The 12,774-nt window shown below is 50.7% G+C and overlaps 2 protein-coding genes across 2 annotated transcripts; one reads left to right on the top strand and one right to left on the bottom strand.

Annotated features, from left to right (window-relative positions):
- Window positions 1–640: 640 nt before the first annotated feature.
- Window positions 641–2,334, top strand: LOC123170374 (U-box domain-containing protein 21). Its single transcript, XM_044588235.1, has one exon. It carries the CDS (start codon window positions 805–807, stop codon window positions 2,143–2,145), a length of 1,341 nt encoding a protein of 446 aa, XP_044444170.1. The 5' UTR covers window positions 641–804; the 3' UTR covers window positions 2,146–2,334.
- A 3,896-nt stretch (window positions 2,335–6,230) lies between these two features.
- LOC123168650 (nucleolar protein dao-5) lies at window positions 6,231–7,629 on the bottom strand. The gene has a single exon (XM_044586523.1). The coding sequence runs from the start codon at window positions 7,530–7,532 to the stop codon at window positions 6,582–6,584; it is 951 nt and encodes a 316-aa protein (XP_044442458.1). The 5' UTR covers window positions 7,533–7,629; the 3' UTR covers window positions 6,231–6,581.
- Window positions 7,630–12,774: the final 5,145 nt, after the last annotated feature.

The raw sequence follows: 12,774 nt of genomic DNA on the forward strand, positions 1-12,774 counted from the left end.
GCAAAACAAGCCGAAGAGGCAGCCGCAAAGCTGTCGCCGCGCGTTTCCATCCCCAGCCAACCGGAGCAGGACGCGCGCGCATGCGGACACGCGCAACACGGCGTACCAGGTCCAAAAAGTCTCGACAGAAAGAAACCATTTTGTACAGTGGCCCATGACCTGGCGAAACGCCTTGGAGGAGCCGAACAGCGTTGCAAACGCTGTCCGTGGCTCACTGGCTTCGTTGATTAATTATTAAGGAATATTCCTCTTGCCGAGGTCGATTAACCGTGGGGGGATGTGGCTGACATGCGGGGCCCAGCCAGTGCGGACCACTCCGTCCAGCGGAGATGTCCAGGTCGCAAACCAGCCGGGTTTCGGGCAACTGGCACCGGGCCATCCCCGCGCGCGCGGCGTGCCGTTTTTCCATGCCGTCCGCGGCCTCCACGCGAGCAGAGCGCCGGAGTCGCACGTTCAAACGTTGCGTGTTCAACGGTCAACATTCAAACGCTTCGACCCAACCACAACCAAACGAACAAAATAATCCTCCGCCCCGCACAAGTCCACGAGTCTCCGTCTCCCCCCTCCCAACCCCGCCTACGTACGTCACCCCGCTTCCCTCCCCCCACTCCACAACCTATATATCCCGCTCCACCGCCGCACTACCTCCCCCAGACCTCGACCTCTCCTCCCTCCGTTCCAACTTCCAACCGACGCCAACGACTTCAACTTCACTCCGTTCCGTTCAAACTTTCCGGCCGCGGCAACGTGCGACTGACCGACCGACTGGAAGCTCCGCCTCGCACGCCTCTTCTCGTTCACAGGATGGTTCTGCCCATGTCGCGGGCGACGAGGCTGGTGCCGGAGCTGCCGCTGCTGCGGCGGGGGAGGCGCCCGCAGGTGGCGGACGCTGGGAACGAGGAGGAGCTGGCCGTGCCGGCGCACTTCCGGTGCCCGATCTCGCTGGAGCTGATGAAGGACCCGGTCACGGCGCCCACGGGGATCACCTACGACCGGGAGAGCGTGGAGGGGTGGCTGGCGCGGGGCCGCGCCACGTGTCCCGTCACCGGCGGCCCCGTGCGGCTCTCCGACCTCGTCCCCAACCACGCCACGCGCCGCATGATCCAGGACTGGTGCGTCGCCAACCAGGCCGAGCGGGTGCCCACGCCCAAGGTGCCCGTCGCCGAGGCCGACGCGGCCGAGGTGCTCGCCGCCGTGTCCACCGCCGCCAGGCGCGGGAACGCCCCTGTGTGCGGGCAGCTCGCCGCCAGGGCTAGGGCGATCGGCAAGGAGAGCGACCGCAACCGCCGGTGCCTCGCGGCGGCAGGTGCGGCTCGCCAGCTCTCGTCGGCTTTCCAGAGCCTCGCCGGGGAGCCCGTGGAGGGCACCAGCGCCGCGGTAATGGGCGCGCTGGGGAAGATCTTGGCGGCTCTGACCGTGTTCTTCCCGCTCGACGACGAGGCGCGGCGCTGCATTGCATCCCCGGCCTCCCTTAAGACCCTCGTCTCGGTGCTCTCCCACGGCGACCTCGCCGCGCGGGCCAGCGCCGCCATCGTCCTCCGCGAGCTCGCCTCGTCCGCCGACCGGCACACCGTCGACGTCATCTCGAGGACGCCGGGCGTGTGCAGCGCGCTCGTCGGCCTCGTCAGGAACCCCGTGTCCCCGCAGGCCACCAAGGCCGCGCTCGTCACGGCCTACTACCTCGTCTCCGGCAGCGACCGCGCGGCCGCCCGCTTCGCCGAGCTAGGCGCGGTGCCCGTCGTGGCGGAACTCCTCGTGGACGCTGACAAGGGGACGAGCGAGAAGGCACTGGCAGTGCTCGACAGCGTCCTGTGCGCCGACGCCGGACTCGAGTCCGCGCGCGCGCACGCGCTGGTCGTGCCGGTGCTGGTCAAGAAGATGTTCCGCGTGTCCGACATGGCCACGGAGTTCGCCGTCTCCGCGCTCTGGCGCCTCTGCCGCGCCGCGGACGCCGGCGCCGGCGCGTGCTGCGCCGAGGCGCTGCGTGTGGGCGCCTTCCAGAAGCTGCTCCTGCTGCTCCAGGTGGGCTGCGGCGGCGTCACCAAGGACCGGGCCAGCGAGCTGCTCAAGCTGCTCAATGGCTTCAGGGGCAGCGTGGAGTGCATCGAGACGGTGGACTTCAGGGGGCTCAAGAGGCCATTTTGATCGGTGTAGATGCTGGATTTTTTAGCGTCTGCTTTCACCCTTTGTTTAGATTGTTTTGGGAGCTAGATTAGATGTGTGCATAAAACATACTCCAGGATGACTAGATTTTGATTTTTTTTTTCTTTACACTGTAATTGCATACTTGGTACACAAAATGATCAACACAGAAGAGAACTGAACATTGTTTAATTCTTGTCATATTTAACTTTTGCACAATTCAAAAGTTATTCCGTGTAATTTGCGATTTTGAAGTGATCCTCCCATTACAGCAGTGCCCAGAATTCCACGAGTTGGGAAACATATAAGATTACAAAAAACATCAAACTGAGCGGTAATCCATACATCGGCCCAGGCTCGTCTACTATCTATGATTAATAAATTTGAAAAAGAAAAATAGAAACACAAGTAAAAAATACTGAAATGTTTTGGCACTGAAAGATGCTCAAGTGCGTCCGGAGCGTGCAAAATTTAATGGGCAAATGGCATTTGAAAGCTCAAGGGAGGAAAATCAGGTCTTCAAAATGTTTTTAAGTTTCTTCGACAACCAAATTTTATTTTATTTTTGCATTGGGCACCTCAAATGTCGCTCCTAGCACACTCGAACATCTTGGATGCTATTTTTTAAAGATTTTTACTACTATTTTTCTGACAACAGATTTTATTTTTAGAACAAATATATTTCATTTTATTTAAATTCACGCCGCTCTCCAAAGTGAGACACGTTTCTCACGCCATCTTATCTCTGCCACTTTGTTGTGCTCGTCCAATGTTCAGACTGCCGATGTGCCTGCCTTCATCTGCTCGTGGAGTCGTGTTTCACATTCTTTTCGTTTCCTTTAGAAAAAAACGAGTTTCAGGTACGTACGTGTTTCACATTCATTCCTGAACCAAAACAAACAAGTACGATTTGATGATCCCAACAGCTCCCTTTGCTTTATTGAAGCAGATCGAAAGGCGCGAATTTCTCCCGTTTATTCCACACACGTTCACAAAGAGAGACGGACGGACAAAAAAAAGAAGGCTTTCGAGCTGTAAAGCTCAAGCTTTTCCCGCCAATCCAATGGCCGGCACGTACGCCGACGAGCCGTCACGGCACTGGCCGCCAGATCGGCTCCACGAGGTCTTCTCGTCGACCACCGTTCGCCGTGCGTCGACCAGCAACGAGCTCGTTCCGTCTGCCTCCGTTCAACGCCTAACTATAACTAACTAAAGCGTTCAGCTGTGAGCTCAACTACGACAGTCGACGGCGACCCACGCGACGGAGTAGACCACGGGACCCGGTCGACGCCCGTGGGGGCGCGATAGCGGTGGATGGCCGGAACCCATACTGCACGGACCGGCGCCGACGACGACTCCTCGCTACCGATCGGATCACAAGCCTGTCCGGTCCGCCTCTCCCTTTCTTCCCGTGGTCGCCGGTCGGCCGCTGCTCGGGCTAGTGACATGGAATTTCAATCTTCGGAATGTGGCCACGGTTGATCTGCACGTCCGAGTGGAGTGGAGGCTAGTTTGGCCACGACATGCAGCGGTGTGTCGGTCAGGAGTCAGGTCAGGAGGCCGACTGACGAGTGGGATATACGCTACGTGTGGAACGTGTTGCCAGCGGGCTGGCTGCATAGGTGCACGATGGTGTTTAGTTGGGTATGAGCTGACCAAATCATGGACATGGATTTTTTGTTGAGCTCTGATTGTTTGGTTTGCACCTAATTCACATGCCTATTTTTTCCACTAATTCCAACTGCCCAGCGGTCGGCTTGGTACTGACATAGAGATTCCAAGACGACCTAGCAAGATTTCATGAAGGGGGATAAAAGGAGAGCGCTTGTTCCTAAATAAAGAGAAAAAAATGTACCTGCAATGAAGCGGAATAATCAGGGGCTTAAAGGTCTCGGATCTGAAAAGGATTTGAGATGTGCTCTCATACGGCAGATCGTATGCTACGAACGATCATGCGCTCTGGGAGGCTCCCGCAAGCGAACGGCGCTCTACACACGACGAAGATTTGTCCTCGTCGATGTCCCCACTGTCAGACTACTTACCCACCCCTCTTCCCTCGCACACATCTAGAGAATTGCCATGCTGCAACAGAAAAAACTTGCAAAAAAAAGTTCAGAAATTGTTGCACTGCAACATAGAGAATTGCCATGCTGCAGAAATAGAAAAAGTTCCCACATGACTTTAGGAAATGCCATGCTGCAAGAGGGTAATTATCATGCTACATCATAGAAAATTGCCATGATGTAGAATAGAGATTGAAATGCTACAACACAGAGAATTGCCATGGTACAGTGCAGAAAGCTCGAATGCACCGATACGGATACGGGTATCAGTATCGGACCAATACGGATACGTAAATTCATCATTTTGAAAAAGTGCCAATACGGATACGTTTTACTATTTATTTATTTTTCAAAAAAAAGGATTCAGAATGCCAACCGTGACGTTTTTACATGCATGGATTCCATGGTTCCCTGTCTTCTTTAGCAAATGAGCAGAAACTCTAGAGTAGCTACTCAAAGCTTCATGACCACAATAGTCGCATTTCCATTTAGTGTTGCTCCCTCCAGGTGATTTCTCTATGATTTGAACATGGCTCCACAATGGTGCCCTTAGATTTGTAGGTACAGTAGGAGGTTCAGCAGGAGGAGCCATCTGATGAGAAAAATGAGATCTTCACAGATCAGAGGAGAAAGAAGAGGGGATGGGCTTGGCTGGGCAGGAGAAAAGGAGAAGAGAAGTGTACATGCTTATTTGCTGCGTGACAGGAGGCGTTAGTGAGGAGTAGCAGCTCGTCGCCGGCTAGTCGCCGCTGCCGCCGGCCCTGGGTGTGTAGCTGCTAGGTACGCAGCCACCAGCCGCCTGGTGTGAGCTCGGGAGAGAGGAACGAAAACTGGGAGGGAAAGGAAGGGAGCACTGGGGTACTAGGGTTGCTGTCTGCCTCTTAACTGGGCTCAGTGGTCTCTTAGATGGGCTGGGTCGTATCCAAAACGAACTGAAAAAGTATCCTTCAAGTATCTGAATTGTTTTAAATCGTTTATGCATGGATACTCCTTGGATAGGTATCAGGAGCGTATCAGAGGAGTATCGGTATCAGATACGGTATTCGATACCGATTCGCTAGTTGCCTGAAGTATCGGTGCATTCGAGGCAGAAAGTCATCACCATGTTCAGAAATTGCGGATGCTATATCAGAGGGATATGTCGTATTTTTCAGAAAATGAGTTGCCATGCTATAGCATATATAATTGCCAGGTATAAAAGTCTAAAGAAACAGAAAAATTGTCAGGATTTAAATGGACAAAACACAGAAAGTTGCTATCTGAAAAAATGGGATCGGGGGGAGATTAGAGCAACTATGCTGGGATGATGCTATGTCACGGAAAAAATAGAATCAAAGCAAACGATTATGTCCTCGCACCAAGATTCGCGCACAATCGGAGGAGTGGTGTTGCATCCGCAACATAGCAGCTTGAGATGGGGCTGGGAAAAACTTGAAGATGTTCATCTTCTTTCCGTAGTTTGATGCACTTGAGAAGAGAGATTAAAGCAATGGGAAAGCACCAGGTCCATGGCCTGCAAGTATTCTATGCCTAATTCACTTGTGGCTGATTCAATCGTGAGAGCTGAGAATAGAAAGGGTGACGGAAAGACAGGAGAGAGCACAAAATTCACCAAATTGCGGGCGAAGGATTCATGTAGGGCCTCCTTGGTTTGCAGGATTCAGCACCGCGGTGGCCACTGATCAGGAGTTGGTGACCTCCAGCACAAACAAGGCACGACTAACCCATATAGCTGAAATAGAGCTCTTCTTGTTAAAATACAGAAAAATAGACAAGAAAAACATCTTCTTGTTAAAATACAGAAAAATAGACAAGAAAAACATCTTCTTGTTAAAATACAGAAAAATAGACAAGAAAAACAACGCAAACAGGCAAGGTCAGCAAAATCCACTGCAATGCAAAATAAAGCCTGAGAACCTTAACAGTCATCGATATCAGAACATGGGGATCCATTCATGAACGAACAAAAAACTAGCAGATTAGCGAGGAGAGCAGTAATCCACCACAATGCAAAACACAATCCGGTGATCCATAACAGTCATCGAATTCAGACTTATGACTCCTGTCTATACCTTTGAAATATTCAAAAGCGAAATCTAATCCGCACCTGGAATCTGAAACACTCAAAAGACCAAGAACAACCTGTATGAACGAGCTATGAAAACTAATAACAGCAGAACATCTTTACTGAACTAACCCATTCAGCTAGCATCTCTTAACCTAACACTATTTGACGGAACCAGTGATCACACTCTCTTGCCGCAAAAACATTCTTACCATCAAACACGGCACAATTTACCAATTCTAGGATGCTCACGTTGTCACCAATTTCGGGTGATCATCGATACAGTTTCAGATAAGCTCATCCCACTCCCATCAGTCGATCAGGTCCATTATCGCCTTGGTCACCTCCCTGGCAAGGTCGCTGCGGCGAAGCTCCACCTTCATCTGCTGTACCCTCTGCTTCTTGATCTTCTCGTCCAGCAAGCGTGCCTTGTCGTCGTCCATCTTTCCGAACTCCCGCTTGAACATGCTCTTCTTCACCTCCTCCGCGAGGTACGGGTACAACTCACACATCTCCTCAAATCCCTTGGGCTCGTGGTTGTTCGCCTTGGCGGTGGCAGCAGCAGTAGAAGCGGTGGCAGCACGGGCCCTGTACTTGTGGCCGCTCCAGAGGATCTTGGAGAGGTCGAAGAGCCGGCGGTCGTGTTCTTTGGTCGGGAGCTCGTGCTTCTTGGCGGCTGACACATACCGATGCTTGAGGCTTTTGACCTTCCCCTGGAGCTCCTTGCTGCTGTAGGCACGGTTGTCGAGCTTTCCGGCGAGGGCTTCGACCAGAGCGTCGGGCTGCGGCAGCACGCCGTGCTCCTTTTGGTGAGCGGCGAGGGCCTGGAGGATACGGACCTCGTCGTTGGTGGACCAGACGCGGTGGAAAGCCAGGCGCGGCTTCTTGGCATCCGGGGCCTTCGCTTCTTGCTTCGGAGATGGCTTCGGCGGCGGCGCATCTTTGTCAGATTCGGAACCCCCATCCTCCTCGTCGTCGGAACTGTCGGAGTCCTCGCTCTGTCGCGCCGGCGGAGGCTGCTTCTTGGGGGCAGTGTTCGGGGCCGCGGGGGATGGCTCCTCCTCCTCCTCCTCGTCAGAGGTCTCGGACTCCTCGCCCTTCTGCGGCTGCGGGGGCGGGTTCTTGGGGGCAGGGGTACGAGACACGGCGATGGTCTCTTCGTCCTCGGACTCGTCTGCGCCCGAGTGCGTCTCCTCAGAGGAGGCAGCCGGCGGCGGTGGCGGTGGTGGTGCCGACCTCTTCTCGCCGCGCTTCTTGGCCATGGTCGGAGAAGTAGGGTTGAGCGTTTGGGAGAAGAGGTGGGTGGCGGCGGCGGCGGACAAGGTGGGGTTTCCCTTCTTCGGGTGTCGGGTGTCCTTTCGTCAGGACAACAGTCGGGCTTATAAGGCCCAGATGGGCTTCCTCTGGTTTCAGCTGGCCCGTCTCCACTTATATAAAAAAGGGGGCCCATCTCAGCCAGCCCAACCCAAATGTTGAAATAACATTTTTCTCCTTTCCATTTTTTGGCGGGGTTTCTCCTTTACAATTTAAGGTGATTTATGTTCAAATTCCTTCCAACACCATCCACAGAAAACATTATATCGACGTGCGGTCTGCTTAGGCAGGAAGCACCACATAGGTTTAGCAGGAAGCAGCTGGAGCTCTCACAGTAAACGAGTTAACACAGGCCTTGTCTCGTCATCTATCCATCACGGACGCTGGTGGTGATGGTTCTAACATCTTTTTTTTAAGGGATGGTTCTAACATTATTGATTATTCTCAACCGAATAGTGCAAATTTGCAGCCAGCAACGCTGTCAACTCAACAAGTTTTTCTAGGGCACCAACAACACAACAAGTTGCTATGCGCAGCCTCATGGTGGTAGGATGAGGACAAGCTAAACGAGAGGAAGATTCATCTAAAAGAAAATCTAAAAAAGAGGAAGAAAGAAAGAAAAACTTCTTACATTAGCACCGCGGGTCCGACATCTTCACCAATTTTAATGTACCATTGGTGTCAAAGAGCGCAATTAAGGATGTGTTTAGTAGTTGTTCTCACATTAGCATGGTTGTTCTCCTTTGAGACATACCGAGTGCAGACGTGCTGAGTATATGCAACTGCAGTTGTTTGGTTGCTCTATACTCACCAAATAATTCGGTTAATAAAACATCACCATTTTGACATGATATCAACAAGAAAAATATAGTCAATTATAACAAGAAAAATAGCAATGCAATGCTCCATCGCAGAAACTTTATAAGAAGCAAAATATACAATGCAAACGTTAGCGGTGCTTCATCTCGGAATTTTCTAAACGCACATATACATAGACATCCAATTCACCGTGTCTGAATTTTATAAAAAGGCACTTATACATAGATCAAGCACTCCATTCAGCATGCTAAGCAAACTCTATTCGGCACATTCTACAAAATCGGAGAACAAATTAGCAACGTTGTTCAGCATCTTGCCTCTGGGAGAAAATGAGTTTAACATTCATTGTGCATGCAGCTAGCTGACAAAATCAGAGAACACATTAGTTGCCAATGTTGTGCCTGTAGCTAGCTACATGTGTGAGAGGTCGTCGTGGAGCTTGGGTAGAGGAGGACGTCATTGTGGAGCTTGGGCGGAGGTGGACGCCGGCAGGGCTCCACCTGGGTGACGAGGAGGAGGACGCTAGCAGAGTGGCGCTTCACGACCGACTGATGGGGCGTCTAGGTCGGGGCGCCTATGCTGCTCGGTGCCCTTCGCCTTTGGCGCCACTACATGCAGGTATTCCCCACGATACTGGCTCTTGCAGTGGATGAACAACATTGAAAGAACATGCGGTGCCCCCATGTTTGGTCTTGGTAATTGATGACAATCTCTATGGACTAATGGTTGCCTTGAGTTATATTTGAAGGTTTTGTCCATAGGCTTTTCTTGGAGTACATGTGTTGGTTTCAAGGAGAGTTTGTGTCGACCAAGGTCCTATTCAAGGAATTACCTAAAGATTGGTCTTGTGAGAGGTTGATCAAGACTTAGTCAAAGAGTGAATCAAGATGATCAACTAGATGATGTACCGAGAGGGATCAAGTGATCCCATGGTATGGTAAGCATTGTCCATTGCGCTTTGTGTACTAACCCATGGTCTATGTGAGAGTTCTTTGTGGGGTTAGGTTGCGGTGTGCAAGTTCAAGTGGAGCATCACAAAGAGATCAAATGCTTGAAGCTTGCCGTCCATTGTGGTGACAATGGACTTGTGAAGATGTGCGAAAGAGTGGCTCACCCATAGTGGAGTATGGGGGAGCAATCAACTAGTCTTCATCGAGCTAACGCAATCAAGAAAGGTGGTCCAACTTGAAGGAGTCAAGATCATCATCATCTAGCTCAAGTGGACCATGTGCAAGGCAAAGGTTTGCCCTTGATAAGTTTTCTATTTTACCGGTCTCATGGTGGTAGTTGGGAGACCTGGTTATAGGATCGATTGCCGTACTATCAAGGGGGGGGGCTCTCGATGAGTAGCTTGATCGTATCATTCGTAGAGAGCTCAAACCATTGCATCCTTGCATCATCTTTATTGGTTCTTGTTTTGGTTCTTCTCTTTGTGAGATTTGGAGCTTATTGTCATCTTGATGACAAGCTCGAGTTCATCGAAAACGGAGTTCACTCGCATCTTCTATGATGTTTTTGATGTTGGAGGTTATGCCGGTTCTTCTCGGTTGTTAGGCATACCTCCTTTGCCTCTCCAACAAGCTTGAGTTTGCTTGATTCAGAGCTCATTTGCAGAAGTTATGGCAGTTCTGGTTTTCCTTGGAGTATACTTGTTTTCGTGGAAGTGGCATATGTTTGGTGCCATCGGTAGTACCGTTGGGCCGGAGCGGCAGTACCGCGTATCGCCACAAGCGGTAGTACCACTGTCTCACAGCGGTAGTACCGCCCATGGCCATAAGCGGTAGTATGGCTCCGGTTCCGCGCTGGTACCGCCTCGACTCGAGACGTGGTTTTCTCGTGTCGGGTTCAGCGGCAGTAGTAGCGGCAGTAGGAGCGGTAGTACCGCGGCTACCACCGCCCCTAGTGCCGCTCAATGGCCCTCCTCCCTGTGCTCGTGGTAGGTGTTGTGCGCAGTCCCAGCGGTAGTACCGCTGGGCCAAGCGGCAGTACCGCTGCGGCCAACGGTAGTACCGCGGGCTCTAGCGGTAGTGCCGCTCATACGGCTCTGCCTCACCCTCTGTTTTGCTCTGCTCTCTATGTTCTACCGCCCGGGCGGTAGTACCGCTCCCTGAGCGGTAGTACCGCTCGTGCGCAGACTGAGCACATAATGGTTGGATTTGGGAGCTCCTATAAAAGGGGGTCTTCTTCCCCATTGAGCCTTATCCTTTAAGCTCGTGTTCTTCCCCCATTTGTTGACCTTCTTCGAGCTTGCTTTCTCTCAATCCCTCCATGGATTCTTGCTAGTTTTTGGGGGGAAAGAGAGAGGAGATCTTGATCCACATTTCCACCAATCACTTTCTCCTCTATGTGAGGGGAACCCCTTGGATCTAGATCTTGGAGTTCTTGGTGTTCTCCTGTTCTTCCTCTCATTTTCCTCCATAGCTTTCGTTGCTTTGGTGGGATTTGAGAGTGAGGGACTTGGGCACTCTGTGTGCCCTTGCCATTGCATTTGGTGCATCGGTTTGAGTTCTCCACAGTGATACGTGGAAGTTACAAGTTGAGAAGCTTATTACTCTTGGGTGCTTGGTGCCCTTGAGCTTGTTCCTCTTGGGTGCTTGGGCGCCCTAGACGGTTGGTGGTGTTCGGAGCTCAATCATTATGGTGTAAGGCTCCGGGCAAGCGTTGGGGTCTCCAATTAGGTTGTGGAGATCGCCCCGAGCAATTTGACAGGTTCGGTGACCGCCCCCAAGGGTTGCCATTTGTACGGGTTCGATGACCGCCCTCAAGGGTCCCTTAGTGGAATCACGGCATCTTGCATTGTGCGAGGGGGTGAGGAGATTGCGGTGGCCCTAGTGGCTTCTTGGGGAGCATTGTACCTCCACACCGCTCCAAACGGAGATTAGCATCCGCAAGGGTGTGAACTTCGGGATACATCGTCATCTCCGCGTGCCTCGGTTATCTCTTACCCAAGCCCTTTACTTATGCACTTTACTTTGTGATAGCCATATTGTTCTTTGTCATATATCTTGCTATCACATAGTTGCTTGTCTTGCTTAGCATAAGTTGTTGGTGCACATAGGTGAGCCTAGTTGTTTTAGGTTTTGTGCTTGACAAATTAACTGCTAGGTTTATTCCGCTTTTGTTTAAGCCTAAACCGTAATTATTTTAAAGCGCCTATTCACTCCCCCTCTAGGCGACATCCACGATCTTTCAAACATTTTAACCGATTAGGAGCAAGTTACTAGATATCAATTCCAAGTGGTTCATTTGGAATCATTTCTCAAAAGAAACGTATGAATTACTCACTCCATCCCATAATATAAGGGGCATCAATTTATGTAACAATCAAACATATGTATGTTTGACAAAGATTAATGATATATGAAAATAGTTTCATGATGGGTCTAATCATACAAATTTGGTATTGTATATATTTGGAATGGAGGGAGTAATAGTCATGCCAAGATATAGCAGCCAAAAGGGTCAGATCACTAACCAAGATCGTCGAGGACAACATAGTGTTTTTATTTTTGGATTTAGGACAACATAGTGTTGAATGGCAATTCTTGTCCAGGTCATAGAGGTGAAACAAAAACGACAAATGAGTGACGTGTTGATTCAACTTGATCCTGGCATCAAGGCATTTGTCCTCCCGCCATAACATTGTGCGCCATAAGTGGTGTTTAGCCTATTGCAATGGAGAAGCTGCTTGAAAAGGTTGGCTTTTGTTCTTTTGCTCTTGATCTAGATGATTGAAACTTTTTGTTCTTCAACATATTTGGTGGAGAGCTCTTTGTAAGCACCTCAGGAGGCGAAATCCTGCTTTTGAAGACCTATTTGCACATTTGGCGACCAGAAATGTGATCAAGAGAGAAATATCCGAGCTTCATGTGAGAGCTTGAAGTGTCATATTTTTGCGGAGCATCTAAATAATAAGAGAAAATTGTCAAAAAAACACCACAATTATGGACTCTTTCCTTAAAAAACACTGACTAATGTTTGTAAACCATGGATTTCGGTAAAAAAACTAAAAGCACTAAACACTCAGTTGAGAGTCGTTTGATGCTGAATCTAACGGTTGGTGCCCATTGTCAATGCTGAGATGACATCTAAAACTCGCGCCGTTATACTATGACATTAGGTTGCTGTAGGGTTAATGCATCAGCATCTATATCCCTCCTCTGTCTCTCATGCATTTCATCCAGCACCTTGTGCGCGCTCTGTGAGCAGTCACTGCCATGCCATGAAGCGGACCGTAGATGAACAAAGTGTGTGTTGCGGTGTGAGTCTTGACGAGCTCGTGCATGCAATCGGCAAAGGGGACACATTTCCAGCTTCCTGGAGTGGTTTGGGCGCTTGGGGTGGCCGAAGAACACGATGACAACGACCAAC

This window comes from Triticum aestivum, chromosome 7D, assembly GCF_018294505.1.
Source record: "Triticum aestivum cultivar Chinese Spring chromosome 7D, IWGSC CS RefSeq v2.1, whole genome shotgun sequence".
NCBI lineage: Eukaryota > Viridiplantae > Streptophyta > Magnoliopsida > Poales > Poaceae > Triticum > Triticum aestivum.